The sequence below is a fragment of the Drosophila erecta genome, unplaced genomic scaffold, assembly GCF_003286155.1.
Source record: "Drosophila erecta strain 14021-0224.00,06,07 unplaced genomic scaffold, DereRS2 tig00000126-arrow-pilon, whole genome shotgun sequence".
Classification (NCBI taxonomy): Eukaryota; Metazoa; Arthropoda; class Insecta; order Diptera; family Drosophilidae; genus Drosophila; species Drosophila erecta.
Genome location: NW_020825209.1, coordinates 10955181 through 10975399, shown reverse-complemented (window position 1 = coordinate 10975399; position 20219 = coordinate 10955181). Strand labels below are relative to the sequence as shown.

General features: G+C 41.0%; 2 protein-coding genes across 3 annotated transcripts in view; both read left to right on the top strand.

The window, feature by feature from the left end:
* The window catches only part of LOC6551022 (protein-tyrosine sulfotransferase), a 29080-nt gene that overhangs the window by 950 nt on the left and 7911 nt on the right, over window positions 1-20219 (top strand). For both annotated transcript variants that reach the window (XM_001978221.3, XM_026981661.1), the window contains exons 2-6: window positions 10605-10866; window positions 11369-12360; window positions 14669-14799; window positions 19213-19453; window positions 20011-20190. In XM_001978221.3, coding sequence (XP_001978257.3) covers window positions 12202-12360; window positions 14669-14799; window positions 19213-19453; window positions 20011-20190 — 711 coding nt within the window. In that variant the 5' untranslated portion in view covers window positions 10605-10866; window positions 11369-12201. The remainder of the gene's footprint in view (window positions 1-10604; window positions 10867-11368; window positions 12361-14668; window positions 14800-19212; window positions 19454-20010; window positions 20191-20219) is intronic.
* On the top strand, window positions 10607-11690 carry LOC113564486. The gene is made up of 2 exons (XM_026981662.1): window positions 10607-10977; window positions 11369-11690. Exon 1 carries the CDS (start codon window positions 10607-10609, stop codon window positions 10727-10729), a length of 123 nt encoding a protein of 40 aa, XP_026837463.1. The 3' UTR covers window positions 10730-10977; window positions 11369-11690.

The following is a 20219-nucleotide window of genomic DNA, read 5'->3' as shown; positions in this document are numbered from 1 at the left end:
ACATAAATATTTATTTTATTTAGTGTCAGCCTATGCACTTATTTTATTGCATTTTTCGTCACCAGTAAAACTGTTTTCTTTGCTTTTGCCCTGGCTTTCGAAAAATATGAGTTATTTTTGCTGCGGTTTCTACTTTTTGCCCTTCCTCGTCTCCTGGTCTTTATCATCTTCTCTTTCTCCTGGTTCCTGCTGCAACTCCTTCCTCTTCCTCCTAATGAGAGTGCTTCAATTTCAATGCAGTTTCTTTTTTCTTGCAACTCGCGCTTTTTTCACATGTGTGTGCGAATCTCCAGCTGTGGCTGCTGTGTGTGTGGAGGGGGGGCTTGCGATTTGAAGTTGCAGGAAGGGGCGCTTGATCTGTTCGCCGCCCCTTGGCATGCACCCCCCACCACGCCCCTTTTGTACCTTCGGGCGGAATTTTAGTTTTATTTTGTCAAAGTTTGTTGCACTTTTCGCAGTCAGCAGCGCGAACAAGTCCTTTGCATCCTGCCTCCTTTTGTCCCCTTGTCCTTTTTTTGTCCGCCAACATTTTTCCCTCCCCTTTTTTTTGTTTAATAAATTTTTTTCTTCCAACAATTAGTTGCAGCTGGTGGAAGAGTGCAGAAATGCAAAAATGCAGAAATGCAGAAATGCAGCGCTTGAAACAGACTCAAAAACGGCGATAATAGACAAAAGGGGTACAGTGGAGCACAAATACGACAAACATAAAAAATGGTGGAAAAACTCGTTGGAAAAATGTTATTCTTTTTAACGCAGAAAACAATTTAAAGTTGATTTGCCTCACAAACAGGAAAATAAGTGCATTTTAATGCAGACTTTAAATTACTTTGGTTGGAAAGTTCTTAAGAAAATTACAAAAAACATTTAACGAGGCTACATTAAATTTCTAGCTGCTTGCTAAAACCCTTTAAAATAACATTACTAATAAAAAAAGCACTCAATTCAACTTTACACAATATACGATCCTATTACAGAAAGTATCTTCTTAGGCCAGTGAGCACTGTAACTGCATCTGTATCGCAAGTATCTCTGCGCTGGCTTATTTATGTACATATTTCACTTGGCACTTGTTATATTTATACTCTCCACACACACACACACTTACAGCTCCTCCTTCCCCTTTCCCGTGAACCCCTGGCCCCTCTTACCCACCCTACACTTCGCCTGTGTGTCGTCATCAGTATGCCAGTTGTCACTTCATCTTTTTAAATGCGCCTCATGGTTTTCAATTTCGAGAAACAAGTGGCCCAAAAGTGAGTGCTGCTGCCCAAGTGCCCATATTACATGTGCACACAGAAAAAAAACCTATGGAATTGGCCATTTATAAGACACTTGCCTGGATATAAAGCAACGTTTGTATGCGGCTTTGCAAGGAATTATTTAATTTAGCATCTAGATTTACACATTCTGAACTAAGTGAAGTCATATCTTTCTCAGCTTCTAGTTTAATTTCTGAGCTATCTTTTGGTGATGTATTTATCAAAAATAGTCAATTTTTATCTGATCCGTAGGATCTAATAGGATCTAATAAATATGGCAATAGAAAACAAGTATTCCTTGTGTAGCCCCCATACCCCCCGTGTAATTTTTGTCGCATCCCCTTTGCTGTCTTTGAATGACGCCTCTTTCGCTTTCGGCCAAACTGCAGCCAAATGAAATTAGTCGTTGGAGTTGGTTTGAAAGGAGCTGCGAACACGACAGATATACATACATACAGATGCAAACTCAATAAACCAACTAAATGCAGATTTTAAATGCATCCGTTCGGCACAGAAAGTGGCGCACAATTTGCACTCTTTTCCCCAGATTCATACCTGAATGAGAAAAAACTCCTCCTCTGCTAGGTTCATCAAATCCCCGCCCATCCGTTGAGATCCCCATCTTTGGGATAGAGCCATATATACCATCACCATCATCATTACCATAGACATCGCCATCGACATCGCCATCGCCATCGCTCGTAATTCTGTGGAGCGGCGTAAAATCATTATTCGTCACGCTCAGATTGGCGCACTTGAACGGCCAGGTAGACGTGTTTGCATACAACTCTATAACTCTGTCACACTCACCTGGTCTTCTGCATTTGGAAGTTGAAGTTCTCAAGGGGAAACCACTGGGTATGACAACTGATGGCGCGCTCTTCTCAGGTGTGAATCCATTTTGGGCAATGGAAAGGGGTGGTGTGGAAAATATGCGTTCCATTTCGTCGTTTGATAAAATTATTTCAGTTTGCAGGGAATTCAAACAATTTTATGGTATTCGTTGGGTCTGAAAAAGGTTCTGTGCTCTTCATAACATCATCTATCTGCTGTAAATGAACATATTTACAATATATTCATTAAAGTTCTTCAGCTGAAGTTGTTCAATGGTATCAGAAGTTATAAGTTCACCAAGAATGTGTATTCTTCAATTGTTCCTTTGTACATTTTTGTCAGAGATTATGAAATAAGTTAAATTCAAAATGTGGCTCATACCGATTCTCATCAAACTCGAATAAAAATACCAAATGAAATAACTGCAGCACCTAAAAATAGCATACCCGCCATTAATATTTTAGGAGTTGCCTTTACGATGAATTTACGACTCGAGTGTGTTTGCCGGAATCGAACGATGGAATCTGCACACCTGTTGATTCTGCTCGATACTGTTTTGGCCAGCATGCAAGTGGGCTAGTGAGTTTCCCTGCAAAAAAAAAGAAAAGAAACGTGACACTCGTGCCATTAATGGGCACTTTAGGCCCGAACAAAAGAAAGAAAAAGGGAACAGTACAAATTAATTATGAACAAAAACATTGTGCATTTATCATCATTCATTTATATTAACTTGGCCCATCAGCATTTTTCATCATTCCCTCAAATCGCGGCCCATTAAAGGCCGGAAAGAAATAAAACGAAATGAATATGAGAATAATGAAAATTAAGGCAAATATGCAAAGGGGGCGACACGCAACGTTGCCTCGACTGTTTGTTCTCAGCTGGCCAACAAAAATTTTGATGATGGCCTCCGAAGAGGAAGGTCGTTTTCGTTTTTCATTTCTCATTTTTTGGCGGTGAGTTTCCCACTTTTGTGAACAGGCAAAAGCAGGGACTCTGCAATTGCACAAATTGCCCAGGCAAGGGAAAAGGAAACTCCTTGCCTCCATTAAAAGTTGGGCCATTTGACATCGGGCGCGTTAGCACCGCCCACGCCCACGCCCCCTCCTCCCTCAAAAAAAACAAAGTTTTAATGGCCTTTCCACGAAATCTTCTCTGGGACACGTAAGCCCTTTCGTCAAGCTTCTCTTTCGCGCTAATATCGAAAAGAAAGCACGCCATAGGAGTGACGTCAGAAGGCACTTGAAAAAACGAATCACATTTAGCGAAAGAAATGCCGCATACATATTGCGACACTAATCTCAGTTATTCTTACGTCACCTCATATTTGTCGGCAAAAACCAGCCACTTTTTTATAATAGAACGCGCACAGCAGATTAATGATAAACACTTTTTTTATTCTGTGTAAAAAAGCCAGACGAAATAATAATGTAGCAATGGGATTAATAGTATGCCATTTCAAATCAATAAAAGTCTGGAAACAATGACACGTTTCAGGCTCCATTTAATCGCATTATTTTAAAAGCGGCTATGCTTATCAAGTTGTATTTTTATCAAAACTAACTGACTCACTCGTTATATTAAAAATAATTTCAAAATTCTTATAAATCGGTTATTTATATTCAGAAGATTACTCACCTAAATGCGTATTTCATTTCCATCAGACATAAAATTTCCTCCTAGTCAGAAAAATGGTTTCAATTGATTAATACTTCGATGAATATATTAAATGTCTGATGTTAAACTAGACAGCATCTCAATTTTCATCGGCTCGGAATGACCAACATATAATAATAATAATTGATTTCTTCCGGTGCCGAGTGAACGAGTTCAAAAGTGCCAGTGCCAGTGCCATTGCCAGTGAAACGAAATGACATAAAATAAAATCAGAGGAGCACATTTGGCATGCTTATCAGTTTTCAGCTCAGAATAATATAATAAAACGTCGCAACGCCTCTTCAGCGGAAACTTTGTTGCCAATTTGCATACAGTGCAGTTTGCAGTTTGCATTTTGCATTTTGCCGATTGTTACATTTTGATCAGTTTGTTTTCATTATTCATTATTTGTAGGTACAGTATTTATTTGGCTTGGCAGCAACATAATGCCAAAGTCATTTGATGGTTGATGTGTATATAGGCTCGCCTTTCAATCGATTCAACGATAAGCGTTTCTGCTCCCCTCGTTTTAATTTTACGTATTTTTATATTTATTTTTTGTTGTCATCAGAAAAGTTTCGGGTTCATTGACTCGCCCGCCGCATTTGGTACATGTACGAGTATACAAGCACGTATGTATGAGCATTTCTTTCGCTCGCCATCTGGGGTGTTAATTACTTTTTGTTTTAATTGTCAATTTATTGGCGCCATATCGAACGCACTGCAACGCCAATTTGCGGGCAAAGCCACTTTGAAGACTATTTTCTCAAGGACTTTGTGTTTGCTCCTCGGAAAATGACAGCCGCTTACCAAACAACTTAACAACTACAGTGGTGACTCGCTACGAGGAAAAGGCGCCTGATAATACCTAATCATTTGCGGCGTTGGTTTTTTAGTCACCAACAAATACAAACTAATACAAATACTATTGATGCTATGCACAAAAATACAGAATACAAAACGTTTTATGCAAACTGAGCTAATTTCCCTTGAATACAGCCCAAAATGTGTTATGAAACGAGGAAATGCCGAATTCGGAACTGCACGTACATAACTTGAATAAAGCAGTAAAGCACCTTACATCGATGGGAATCTGAATGGAATGAGTGAAACATTTCTGGGTTTATTTCAGGGCTTCATCATTTTAAGGTGGCACCAGCAACGTGAGCGTGATTGCATATTTATGCACTCCGCACACACATGGGCACATGGCCCAAAAATCCCTGTTAGCCAATGTTGGTTGGTTGCCAATGTAAGCTAGTTTTCACCCACAGAAGTTGACCTGTTTTTCGATTGCCCATTGCTGCCTGACGGTTCCTGAGGAGCTTATGGCCCCAAGCCCCTCAACTGTTAATTATAAACAAACGAATGCTCACTGGTGCGTTGGCCATCGGAAATTATATTCACTAAAGTGGTATCGCTGGGGCTGGGTATCGTTGCCATCGCAAAATCTTCACTTCCAGCCGGACTCATAATCTATGCCCGGTTAGGTTCAATGCACTTGTCGATTTCACAGCTGGATAAAGTCGGGCACACTGCTTAGCCCATTCCTCAAAAACAAATTCATGTGCCCCTTCCCCCATACATACGTGTGCACATATGTATACTGAATGTGTATCCCCTGGATTCGACGCTATATTTATACAGCAGTTGACATAACACAAATTGAATTATAACATTTTTATCGTCTCCGCTTTCTCGGCCATTGGCATCATCCATCGTTTTCCATTTTTTTAGTCCATGTTCCAGTGACGTTTCGTGTGTAACGCGATCAGACGTTAAGTTTTAATTAACACATTTTCCCGGCACCCGACTCTCCACTCAGATCGGGCATTGAGGGGCTTTAGGGGGTTAAGCGGATTGTTATTCACTATCCGCTAGTCACGTTAAATCTAACGACGCTGCGCTCCCGCGTGCAAATATTCCCGGAATATTCGCTTCATTGCATCCCAGAGTGGGTGGTGGGTGGGGATTAAGGCCCTGTCAACTGTCCCCGGGTTTTGATAACGCCCTATGCTGGGTTATTGCCCACTGGAACACGCCCACATCCTGGCATGGTGATGCCAGTGATGGCAACTACATTATTTGATTACCAGCATTCACTAACTTTTAATTGCACAACACTGGGTAGTTTTTTATGTATTTGCGTGGAAAATCGGTTAGTAATAAATATTAACTTCACTATGTATTACGCAGAGTGATTGCTATTTCGAAAGACACCCCACACTAGATAATTCACTTTTTATATACAAATGAAGACATGTTTACACTAGGGACATTTGGATAAATAAAATTCTATTCCTGTGTACCAAAAACCATTTTATTAGCAGTGTTGTAATTGCGTGTTTATGGACACATGTTGAAATTTTTCTATTTGTTCTATGTCAAAGAAAAGTGTCTCAGGAAATCAGAGAATTTTGTTCACAGACACATTTTACTTGCCATTTATTTAATATGCAGTTCAAATGCCAAACAAAATGTGTGAATAAAAGAATGTTTGCAATACTAAAGAACTTAAAGCCTTTCAAATATTTATAAATTGAAACAAACTACCAGTCTTGGCCTAAACGCACATAATTCAGCTACACAAAGATCTAATTTCAATTTTATAGCCACATTTCATTTCGGTTTCCGAATGTTTGGCTATGCAGACGGGTCAGATATTCGTTTCATATGGAAATTAAATGGCAACAATAAACCAAATGCTTCGAACCGCAAAAAAGCTTGTTTATTTTGGGTTTCTTTTTTTTTTCGTTGACCGTTTTAATTCAATTAAAAATGTAAAATCGTTCGGCTCATTTTCCTGGGATTAGTGATTGATGTTTTGGCATTGCTGCGCAACTGACGCCCATGGATTTTCGCCGTCTTCCAGTTGGACTTTTAAAGTTGGCCAGAACTGACGGGATAATAGCCAAGTTAGACAACTCAGAACTTCGCGAAGCTGCTGCATATTGTCTGAAGTAATTTATAATATCACGACGTGACGTGCTTTTTGCCTGATAAATGAGCCGAATGTCGCCACGGAGTCAGTTTGCTAAATAATAAACTCTCGCCAGTCGAGCGGCGGGAAATAGGAATGCGGCGTTACAAAATATGGAGAGCCACGTTTGGCTGGAAAAAGTAATAGAATGGCTACGCTTCACCGGCTGGGATCAGCCCACTTTCCAACCCACTTTTCAACCCAGTTTCCATCCCATCCCATATAGCATCATCCCCCAGCAGGAGGACCCATTTTCTTCCGCCTTTCTAACTGTGCTTAAGCCGCAGCGTTTTGTTGTCGCACTTGCGCGCTTTAGTTTCGGAATTTTCCATCAAATCATCAACACTTCCCGCAGAAAGCGTGGCTCAACATTATTTATGCAGATTTTCTTTCCACTTTTTGCCCGCTTTTCCCCGGAAAACAAAAGGCAGGAGATAGTGGGCGCAACAAGCGTGTGAACTAGCGCCAGGCTATGTACATACATATTTCCCCAAAGTACAGTGGGACCAAATGGGCCATACTACGAATACAAAGTTTGAAAACTAGAGCGATAATAAGCCAAAGTATAAATTGATCAAAATAACATGCTATCGAACGCGGCACATTTATAATTGATTGTTCGTTTATAAGTCCAATGATAATTACAATAGGTAGACAATTCCCAATTCAATGTAATTCCCATAATTAAATTAGGCTTAGCTAATCGCCAAAGCATACAACTTTAAACCACTGTGCAACATAGCGGAAAACAAAATGCCATTAAGCTTAAGTTGAGCATAACATAAGAACAAAAGCATCTGATAACTGTTTGTGGAAATAAAAAACTCAAAGTCCCATAAAATAAAGTAGGAAAAACTCTTCGTATGCATAAACAATTTAATGCGTTCTCGGTGCGAGTGTTTGTGTGTGGCAATACAATACAATTTACACGCTTATTAATTTTTACAAGACTTTAACCGACACTTGAGCCAAACAGCAAACAACCGACAACAAAGGCAACAAAAACTGGAGCGAATGTTTTCGAATGTGTGTGAATGTTTGCAAACATTACACACACACACACAAACACACTTATACGCGCAGCGCACCTCTTCAAACAAAAATTCAACGTGGTTTTCGGGGCTATTATTATTATTCTTTCTATATATTTGGCTTTTTTTTTTTTTTTTTTGGTTGTTAATGCTTTATATTCCCTTTATTTGCGTGGGAGTAGTGGGGAAAAAAAGAAGAAAAGGGGTTTTTTCTCTGTTGCCGTGGCAACTTTGCTCCATAAAGTTTTTGGCACCCATTGCGAGCGGGAAAGTTTGGGATAAAAATATATAAGCCACAATTTTAGCATGCAAAATATGGCCAGAAGGAATTTCTATTTTTATTTATTTTCTAATATCACAACTTTTCGACACACGAAAAGCAGCACAGCGGAGTATGTGGCAAGCCGAAGAACAAGCAAGGCCCTTCAGGGCTTTCTGTCATATGTGGAAATACATTTTCAGTGCACATGCACTGCAAGAAAAGATGTTAGCCAACTCAAAATATGGCAGTCCTCTTAGCTGAGCTGTTAAGTTAACAAAACTATGCTGAACTGAAATCTACAGATGTTTTAAAGTAAACACCCCCAACATTTGAACAATAATATAAAACTAGTGTTGTTCCCAAATGAATTCTATTGACTGCCAATGAAAATTAAACAAAGTCGTGGAACTATCTGCAACTATACCATAACATTTAATAGATATTTGACTTGTCGGAATAGATGAATTTCTTAGGTTAGGAGAATATTAGAAAGTTATTATAAGATATTATTTTTCTTCCAGTGTAGACACGCCCTCTTTGCGCCGAGTCCTTGCATGCTTTGCTCCAGGTTTTCGGGTCCTTGGGATGGGGAGTGACCAACAAGTTGGCAGGATCAGATGGCAGGAAGCACACGAGCACACGCGCTCCAAAAGTGCATGTGTAATTGGGAATAACGAGATATAAGTTTGAAGCAAACGCCAAAGGTGAAATGCGAACGAAAAGGGGAGAGGAAGGGGAAATGCATAAGGAAATGGCACGGCCTAGGGAAGATGGAAAATGGAAGTGGGAAAACTCCTGCGACGACGACAAATAGCCGGCTTTTCAAAAGTTTTGGCCAAACCGAAAAGAAAGCAGTTTCTAAGGTTGAACGAGTGACGAAAGCTTCACACACCCACCGAAACGAAAATCTTTTTTGAAAACTTACGGTCTGCGTGGACGAAAAACTGCGTTCGCGCGTATGTGTTCGTTTTCTTTTGCCAACAAATTTCTCGAATTTTAAATTAATTAAAGTTTTGCGGAATTGTAAAAGTTTGCTCCTAGAGTTTGTGCGTAGCAAATAAAAGATAATTAACGAGAATCGGATTCCAGAAGGCGTTCAGCAAAATCTCTCGTTTGTGGAGTAATTTGTATTGAAAAGTATTACTAAAGGCATGGTATAAAAGTTGGGCGATTACTCTTCTTAGTATCACTTTAAGTGGTGCACCAAAGTATGCTGTAAAAATATCATTCGTAAGACTATAGAACATTGCCATGAATCCGTAAAATTGCTCTAGTCTTTGATGTCTGCCATTGTTTTGAGAGGCAGCCGCTTAGTGAAGGCGTTCTATGTTAGCCCGAATTTATACAAAACTGTATGAAGCCCTCTACGGCCTTTAAGCTTTTTAAGTTCACTCAGCTCGACTCGTAGCAGCATACATAGTAATTTTTTTGTGCACTTTAGTCTCCTATCTGTTGCCAGTTGATATCGCTCCGCTTTTCTGTGTCTATCATCCTGGCCTGGGCCACCTCGCTTCCGCTCATATGTCGGAGCTGGGAAAGTTGAGAATTTAAAGGAATTATAAGTACTCGAGCGTCTGACACGTCGGCCGCACTTGGGAGACTTGCCCGGGACTTGGCAGTTGGCAGTTGTCAAGTGTGCTCCGGCCACTCACTGTTCCTCACTACCCTCTTCACCCACTCCACCCTCTCAACCCGTTCAATCCCCTCTTGCCAACCCGATTTTCCTGCCAACGGGCGGAAAACCCAGTGACGAATGTCGCCTGAAACTCATATGCACTCCAGCTCCTTAAGGGCGAATAGTTTGAGGGATTTGCAGCCAGTGTGTGGGCAATTACAGTCAAACTTCCCTGTGTTGGGAAATTGATAACCTTGCCATTCAACTGGAAAGTTGTTAAATATGAATTTCAATTCTTGTCAGGTATGCAAATCACAAGGAATCCCAAGTAAACATTGTATTGAAGATTTAACATAGTTTCTCCTTAGTTTTCATATGAGCAAGTTTTTGACATAGAAGATATTGGAATGTAAAAAGAGCACACACATTAAATCCTTTTACTATTTATTATTATACAAATCAACTTTAAATATATTACTTGAAATAATTTAATTATTTTTAAATTTTGAAATAAAGTGCTGCGTGCACAACTTGATGGTTATGTCTATTGTACTTGGTTTAATAATGGATATGGAATTTTTCTGTACTTGGAAGCACTCTGATTCTCTGGGAAAACATCTGGTAAATGTCTTGTGTGTAAGACGCTTACTCCACTCCCTCCGCCTCTCTTTAGGTGCCCCTTCCCCCTCCTGCCCTGCCTCTTGTCCCCCTGGGAGTCACGTTCATATGTCATATTGAAAAGGAAAAGAACAAATGTATCGTGGATGATTTCTAATCAAATATATCATGTGTTCCATCGCCCTGCCAGGGAAATTGTGTTTGCACTTTTCTTTCCTCTGGGCTTCTCCTCAGTTCAGTTCAGTTCTTTTCGTTTTCGTTGTGGTATTTTTTATTTATTCGTTATTCGTTTTTTGTTTGTGATGCGAGGTGATTAATTATATTTCCATGTTTGCCGTTCCATCTGCAGGTATGACGGAGGAAATAACCGGCGATTGGAGCTACTACGTGTATATATCGCTGACGCTGGTTCCAGTCTATTTGGCATTTCGGCTCATTAAGTCACTGGGCTGGCAGCTCTTCGTCAACAACTGAGCAAACATCTGTGACCCGAAACTGAAGCTGAAGCTGGAGCTATATATGTGGCTCAAACTGAAACTGAAGTTGCAGCCGTCATCAGGGGAATCCGTCGTCGTGGGAAAAGGAATAGTCGAGCGGCCAAAGTCGTTGAGGTGCGTAGTCACTTGAGGTTGCCAGTCAGAAGCGGTCGAGTGCCGAAAGTCGAGTGTCGATAGTCGAGTGCCAAACATTCAAAGTTGCAGCGAATACCAGCGAAAAGGAAGGTGGGCTTACTTTCGAAAACCGATGTGGAAATGCCCTGCGATTCGCATGAAAAAAATTTATAACACTACGCTCTAAAGTATTTAGTTATGGCAGTTAAATGAACTAACACAATAATTGTGACCATAAAATAGCTTGCAGTAACCTAAAGAAACGGAAAATATTGGTTTGAATAGTTACGAAAGTTAGATTTAATTTCAAAAATAAAAAAGATTGGTTAACTCTTTGGGCCACAAATTCAAGTAAAAGTGTGCCCACATCAGTGCTGCAATCTGTTTGCTATAGCGATATTTCCCCGTAAACCTAAGAGCATCGAATATCTTGGCGGCAAACAATAATTCGTGGCAAACCATTTAAATATGCCTAACGTAGTCTTTGCTTTTTCCGTTGCAGCGTGCTATCAGTGTATATATATTTTGTAAGAATGCAATAAATGGAAAGCCAGGACTAGAAGACGGCAGCACGAGAAGAGTGGTATAAAGGGGAACCTGCAGCAGCTGCTAGGATTGCCAGGACTGTCAGGACAGCAAGGACTGCCAGGATCGTGTTGTGTTGTGCTGCGTTGTTGGCCAAGCCGCGTTGTTGTTGCTGCTTCTGGCTGGCCAAAAAGGAGCAAACAAAAGGCGAGGCGATGCAAAGCAATCAACGTCATAAGCAGGAGCAGCAGCAGGACCAGAACCAGAACCAGCACCACAAACAGAAACAGGAACAGAGACCAGAACACATACCGGAACAGGACCACCAAGACCGTGGACGGAGTTATTGTGGTGGCACCGCCAAGCCGCCGCCGCATCAGCATCAGTATCCTGCACTATAGGCACATCACCGCCGGCCCGTCCACCCACCACCACCACCACCATCACATCCTCCCGATATTCCTCCCTCCGCATCCTTGGCAAACAAGTGGAGCTGGCATCACAAGGAGCAACACGGCAACGGGGCACTAGGAACTGCTACAGCAAAAGCCAAAGCAAAACTCTCGCTTTGAGGACCTCAAGAAAACCAATTTACATATTTAAGCTTTGGGCAAACGTAGAGCGGAGTAGCAACTAGACGCAATCAATAGGAGCTGGGAAAAAAAGCGTGGAGTGAGCGCCTTCGGGGAGAAGGCAACACAAGACACCAGAACAGATCAGATTAGACCAGGCCTGACTAGACCACATCATCGTCATCGTCATCCGCCGAATCAAAGGCCAGTTATCTGCGACACCCGCACCACCGCCAGAATGCGACTGCCATACCGAAATAAGAAGGTCACCCTGTGGGTGCTCTTCGGCATCATCGTCATCACCATGTTCCTATTCAAATTCACCGAACTGCGGCCAACATGCCTCTTCAAGGTGGACGCCACCAACGAGCTCTCCTCCCAAATGGTTCGCGTTGAGGTATGTATCCCCAAATCGAACACAATCTGTTTGCCCCACACCCAACCACCATATCCATCCCACATCCTTTCCGTTACGGGAAAAAAGAAAGAAATTGGAAAAGCACACATAGTCACACACCCGAACATCAACTTCCTTTGCTCCAAGATGCGTCGCAAAAATGTAGGGATGTGAGTAAGAAATATTTAAATTCAATCAAATGGTAAAAGGGCTGATATACCTGGCAAACAATCAGTTCCTCACAGATTCTAGGCTTGCCTTATTTGATAATCCATTTTTGATTCCGAAATCAGTCGGATATTGAGCACTTCAATTCAAACATGATGGGTTATTTGAATTTCTCTAGGCGAATTTTACCCATTACAGAACATCGCTAAAGGGGAATTCTATTTCGATTCGGGATAAAAGGAGGGACTTCAGGCATTTAAAGAGAGCCATTGTTATATCCAAATTACCTCTATTTATGAATTCTCCCCCAACCAACTTTCGATTTCCATGTAGCCCATAGAGCTCCACATTTGTGTGAAGCACTGTAGCGTCCACTCCCCTCGTGCTGACCAAGCCAAACAAAAACATTTGCAATGATAAATCAAAGGAAAAAATGCATGGGAGTAGAACCTTAGCTGGATAACTAATTTCATGTTGGCTGAGCAGAGCACAGATGAAAATCCTGCCACACCCACACCCCCCGGCAAAGACCAGCCGCACACGCAAAACCAAAGCAAAAGTCATTCAGGGAATTTAACTGGTTATCGGATGACCGAACACGATTTTGTAAACATTAGTCGAGACCAAAATGGTCTCGTTGGAGTTGAAATGGGCGATAGTAGGTGTAGTAGTATCCATTGATTAGCATTGGGAATATCGAAGGCTGAGGTCATAAGCAGCTTTGGCCATGTTGGTATGTTGGGATGTTGGGAGCCAGGAGATGACTCCACAAATGGAAGACAATGCGTCCGACATGCGTGCACCGAGATGGTCAAATCATTTCCACAGAGCATTAACACATCCTTGGTTTTACACATGAAAGGGGCTTTAATTCCGGGGATTTTGTGGATCCAATTATGGGAGTTGTGGAGCCATGGCTTAATTCGGCTATCATGTAGCATGCACATGCATAATCATTTGGACCCATCGATTTATATTGCGTTGTATTAAATTCAATGCACACAGCAATAGCACCAGAAATTCATCTTATTTATTGGGAACAGCCAAAACAAATAGAATAAATTAATGCAAAAGTCCATGTATTCGGGTAATTAAGGAACGAAATAAATATATGCTTTAATTCCGCACTTTTGTGCTGCCAAATATGGAAAATCTGGGCATCCCAGACATAAATTGCCATCCAGCGATTTCCAAATATGAAATCAAAACGTGACTTAATTAACCGTCTCAAATTGGCTGACGTGCAACACAGAAACCCATATTAATAGTAATCCAGGGATTAAATTGTTCACCGCCCAACCAAGTAGTACATTTATAAACAAAGCGCTTCGAACAATGGACTTAAATTTCATAGACTTTAGTTCAGCATACTAATGAGCCAAAGTGATTGATAATTTAATCCATCTTTACTTTACAGAAGCAAAAATCAATGTTGTAGTTTAATTGGGATGTGTAAAAGCTCCACTTTAAGTTGATTTCATTTGTTATCAGCGTATTAAATATGCTTCTTCCAATTTCTTTTATCTTATTAAACACTTTGCTATTTTGTATCTTAAATAGCGCTAGGCTACTTTTATCACATTTCTAATTGAATGCTTATGATTTATGGAAGTCGATCGATTTCCCATTAGGCGGGTAAAAAACCCCATCGCTGTTTTCCTTTGATAAGGTCCCAATTTATCACATAGCTTTTGGGCTACAGAAAGATAAGGTTCGGCCCCTTTTTGGGGCTCCATATGGATAGCTCGCATCTATTTTTAGTAATGCCCATCACCTGTCGCCTTCATTTTGTATGTCTTCTGACGCTAATGCCCACGAAGGCGTTGACACCTGCGCTTATTCAACCAAGAAGCCATCACCCACAATCCGGCTGATTCTAGTTCCCCGTTCCCAGCTCCACTCCGCATTATCATTATTATAATACAAATAATAATCATCATAATAATCATCATGGCCATCAGCAGGAGCCATGCCATTTATTTTACGCCTGCAACTTTTCTCTAATTTCATTCCTCCTCTTTTTTTGTTTTTTGTCTTGTCTCCACCACCTACACATTGACGTCGCGGATGCGGATGCGGATGCGAAACCCCGGACACGGTTACGGTTACGGATGCGGATGCGGAATACGGACACGTTCAGAAATACCTCACAGATGACAATCAACGCGTTTATTCATACAACCGTGAGATGCCATTAATATTCATAGGCGGCGTGCCCAGATCTGGGACGACTTTGATGCGCGCCATGCTGGATGCCCATCCCGATGTGCGGTAAGTCGTGCTCCTCTGCTTCTCTGCTCCCTACTCCCGAATCCTGGAGTCCTGAATCCCGAAGCCTGGATACTGGATAACCGGATAATACCCTTTTCCACTACCCGGCGACTGTTCGATTTGATTGTTTGCCACAATGCCGCGGTCTCCGGGGCGAATGCTTCACTTCCTTCCTTCCTTCCTTCGCTCCTTGCATTCCCGGGAGACGGTGGAGAAGTCTTGCACATATCGGATATCAAAGGCGATTTATTGGTTTGCCATTGGACACGAAAAGGGTTGTATGGTGATGTGTAAAGGGTTTCAAGATGTTACAGCTTTATATGCTAATTCATAGTTAATCACTTGATCAGTTGTTCTTCCATATTTCTTGTTTTTAAAATATTAAATAACTTTTTCAAGGGTATCAAAATCGTTCAATTCCATTTAAATGCAACCACCGTTTTTATTTTGTTTAAGAACTCGAAATCAATGCTGTCAATTCAATTAACATATAATTTTCACCGAAGGAAACTCAATTTAAAGTTTGCCCTGTGTCACATTGCGTGGGAGAAGTCCTCTTCCTTGCTTCGAGTTGTTGTGAACTTTGACATATCACAAATCTTTAATATTCAAGCAGGTCTTTTGTAATATTCGGCTTTAGCATGGTTTTATTTTTCTTCTTTGTGACAAAACGACATTTTCAAAATGGAATTTTCATGGAAAATGCATTCCAACGCCATGACTGCCGTAATTTAGTAGGAATTTTCATTTCCTAAAATTGCGTGGAAAAGTTCGAAAAACTGATTCCACTTTAGTAGTATAGATATTTCACACGTATTGCATATCACAATCATTTTATTTGTTTGGCTTTGTTTGAGCTCATCTCGTTTACTTTCAATTAAGTGCTCTGCTTTCTTTTGATTTAATACTAATGTTTGGGCTTACATTTTAATATATTATAAATGTAGTGTTTTTATGTTTATTTAAAAGTTTGAGTCGTTTGCCCTAATATCGTGTTGAAATTTTGTAATATATCTATCCGAAATGGCAATTTCCTACACCTTGACATCTCATCAAAAGTTTGTTTACCATATTTTCCAAATCCTTTCAGCCATGAAATCTGCTAACCAAATTTCACACACTGAGTAGAATCAAACATTTGCTCCGATGATGCCTTGGAAGAACATTCGAATTCCAAATAATTTCCTCTTCCGTTTTCGGGGGACCTTTTCTGCTCGGCTTTTTGCACTGCACCATAAAGTGTATTTCCACACCGCCCTATGGGGAAAATGTACATTTTAATATATACCTTTTTGGGGCGGTGCTCGGTCGTTTCAGCTCCCCAATTTCAATCTTCCACCTCCTGCAGCCAGCCAGCCAGCCGAACCAATTCGATATATTCCGTTTCTGCCCTTTGGCAATTTTAATATTTTTTTTACTCTTCATTCTGGTTTGCCTCCATTTGCGTATCTGTTTGTATCTGGTCCGGGCTTTATCATTCTGGGCATACCTTCCGGCTGCTGCGATATACATATTATCATAATAATTTTTTTAAGTCTTCCTTACGCATGAGTAATTAGTCACGAAGTTTGGCGCAATCTGAAAATGAGAAATGGTCAAGAGGCAAGAGGCAGAAGGGTTCGTTCGGGTACAAGTTTTTTGTTAGCCCCTTATTTTATTAACAATTTGCCATCTTACCCGGCCCATTTCCATCCTGTCGTCCCATCGCATCCGTGGCCTATCCTCTATCCTGCGTCCTGGATCCTGACATCAGGATGCTGGGATGCTGGGATGCCTGGTAGCCTCACTGCCAGCCAGGCTGGCAGGCAGTCGGGTTCGCTTTTTCTGATGGCTGCACAGCGCAATTTCCGCTATTTAAAAACCGACTTCCCTTTCCCTCAAGGATCTCACGGATTTTAGTTACAGAATGGGTCCTCGTCCTTTGTTCGCCTTTGCAGGACTCCAAAAACGTGGGCGGTGCAAAGTGTAAAACTTTCCTAAGCGTATGTGGAGTAGGTCACCCTCGTTTCCTCTCACCCTCTCACCCTGTGGCCCAACATCCCCTACTGGTTTCCAGATTAAATCTGGTTTAGTATTTGTAGCATTTAGCATTTAGACTTGGCATCAACTAATTGAGTCTGGGGTAAGCCCCGAAACAATTTTGTGGGATTTGCATGGCGTTGGTATTGGAATACGGATAGGTATAGGGATATGGATAGGGGCAGTGGGATACCCGCCGAGATGGAGGGCTCCCATGCCGAGGTGCGAACAAATGTAATTGGTTGGGGCCAGATAAAGTTGTGGCCCCAATTTAGATGGTGCAAAATGGGTGACTCCATGTTTTCGGGCTATTAAATTGCGGTTTTAATGGCATTTTTTTGAGGGAAGCTTTTGAAAATTCAGGCCGAAAATAATGTTGCGTGATTTAGGATTGACAGCTTGGTGTCACAAAACTAAATTCTTATTTCTCTTCTTAAATTATTAGATTATTCAAGAGGCAACTAACCTTTACAGGTAACAGGGTTTTTTCTATTTTTTCAAAATAGTTTTGAACTGTAACCAAAGCAAGTAAAAACTCCAGTTATTTTGACTACGTTTCTTAGTAATTGCAAACACGTTCGCTTACAGATAACAAATTTAATTAACAAACAGATAATACAAGTTGACTTACAACTTAAAAATATGTTAAATTAAAATGATAAGTTGACAAGGAAACAGCGCAATAACTTTAAGTGCTGACAGAAATTCTGCACAATAAGTGGAATGCAGCAAGATAGGGTATTAGTAGAATATTAGTAATATAGATTATCGTGATTAGATAAATTACACTTGAAACAAGCTGTAATTGCTTACACTATTGCTCAATTTCATTCAATTAAAAAGGGCAATTAAGTTTGATTTAATTGCTCCCAAAAATGTGCGGTCATACAGATGAAATGAAATATTTGATTGTGATCTTTGAAATTAAGGAGCAATGAATAACATTTAGTAATTAGTTTATTGGTGGCCACTACCAAAGACACTAGAATAATAAGACGCGTAACGCCATACGATTTTTGATCTTGCCATACGATGCCAATTTGATCTTGCAAGTAATCACACTTCCGGTAAGAGAGATTATTTGAACTATTTTGACTCGAAATTAGAAGACATGACATACAGTCCTCACTAGAACTAGTTGGGAATTATAGGGCTACAAGAAAATATTTTTCCTAAACAAAAATCTATATTATTTGCACTCTGGCAATCGAGTACAAAGTACTCGTTAGTAAAAAGTAAAAACTCGAATTTTGGATTGCCTTAATATGATAATTATTTAATTACCGTGCACTCTGCCGAAAATCGTCTTCTAGCACAACTTTTTTGTTTACTGTTTTCACTCACACACACAGTGAATTCTATTTCTAGAATGTATGGCCGTTACGCATCTTATTATTCCAGTGTATTTGCCACTACCGTCTAATATACGTATATTTTATAATTTCATATGGATCTTACGCACTTCATTGGGCTACAAGAATAGTTGAATAAACAAGGCTTGATCGACTTTGATTACTCTCCTTTGGGATCATAAGTTCGAGTTGCTTTCTGCAGTGTGCGATATTTATGATAATTTTCGCAATCAGGCAGTCATTTTTTGTGTGTGCTCTGAACTTGATTACGGAGCACTGCCGGCGGAAAATTCTAGAGCGGCAAACGAATCGTTTGAAGCCCTTCATAGTTCAGTGGTTTCATCAGTCCTGGAAATCGGAGCGGGGCACACAGAGGAGAGGACTCAAATGGGAGTTATGCACCAGACATAGAATCGCGACGGGGGCTTCCACCTCCACATCCGCTGAAGGGTAACCCAAAGAGCTAACAGCGGATGGCATACCATTTCGTTTTGTCGATTGCATTAGAAGAGCAGGAAGAGGAGGAGGAGGAGGAGGTGGAGGTTGCACAATGGAAGTGGAACCACCATCACATGTTGCCTAGCTGTACCAAACTAGAATATTGCGGCGTCACTCTACTAAAGTGGAGCTTCACTTGATTTTCATTAAAATGATTTATTATGTAAAGCTAATGTTAGTCAAACTCTATGAACGAGTTATACTTAAAGATGTCTACTTTAGCCAAATAGTTAGATTAAGTAAGATGGTATACATTTCCTGAAATGCTACCAAGTTAAGAGTGTTTAAGTAAGGGAGCGATATAAACAAATGCAGCATTGATATGAGCACAATACTGCTAACAATCCTGCGAGCATCCAAGCATCCATTTGCAGTCCATTTTTTGCCCCAACTGTCAGGTTAGATTTTGAAATCCATAGAACCAACATGGACAACAATGCACCCTATCCACGTGAACAGAAGCTGCCCCGCAGCCACTATTCCGCCGCTTTGTGTGTATATATTCTCATCTGTATATTTTGTTTGCTTTTTGGAATCCTTGCAGCTGCGGGCAGGAAACCCGCGTCATTCCGCGCATCCTGCAGCTGCGCTCGCACTGGCTGAAGTCCGAGAAGGAGTCGCTCCGCCTGCAGGAGGCCGGCATCACCAAAGAGGTCATGAACAGTGCCATCGCGCAGTTCTGTCTGGAAATCATCGCCAAGCATGGCGAGCCGGCGCCGCGTTTATGCAACAAGGATCCGCTGACGCTGAAAATGGGCTCCTATGTCATCGAGCTATTTCCGAACGTAAGCACTCGCAGCGATACAATTTCCGCATCCTTCGTATCCTTCGCATCCTCCGCATCCTCCGCATCCTCCGCATCCTCCGCATCCTGTACAAGCATCCACACCCGGAGCATAAAAAACATAACCATATCAGTAATGCAATACCATTTTCATTTACCATATCTGAGTCGGGCATTAAAGCCATCTTCGCTGCTGTCACAGAAATATCTCTTTTAATGGAAATTAACTGGGGTGGAACGGCTAGCAAGGATAGCAAAAGATATTTCATTTAACATGTTGGGCTGTCCCGCCAACCGATTTTAAATCTCATCGGGCTTATAACTCTGATGTGATATACTGTGATTAAGTGTTATATTTATATCTAGCATAAAAGCACATAAGCGCATATATCAAAATGAAAATGTTAAATGCATTAAAAGCATTCATTTGGAATAATGTCATTTAATGATGTGCATATACATGACTGTTAATATTTAAATACTTATTTTATTCGATGTATTCAGAGTGTTAATACTTTTTCCGGTTGCACCTGTTACCCGTTTTTCTGGTCGTTACAGGCTAAATTCCTATTCATGGTGCGCGACGGCCGAGCGACAGTTCATTCGATTATATCGCGCAAGGTGACAATCACCGGCTTCGATTTGAGCAGCTACAGGCAGTGCATGCAGAAGTGGAACCACGCCATCGAGGTGATGCACGAGCAGTGCCGGGACATCGGCAAGGAGCGCTGCATGATGGTGAGTCCTGGCCACCCAGTCACCCAGTA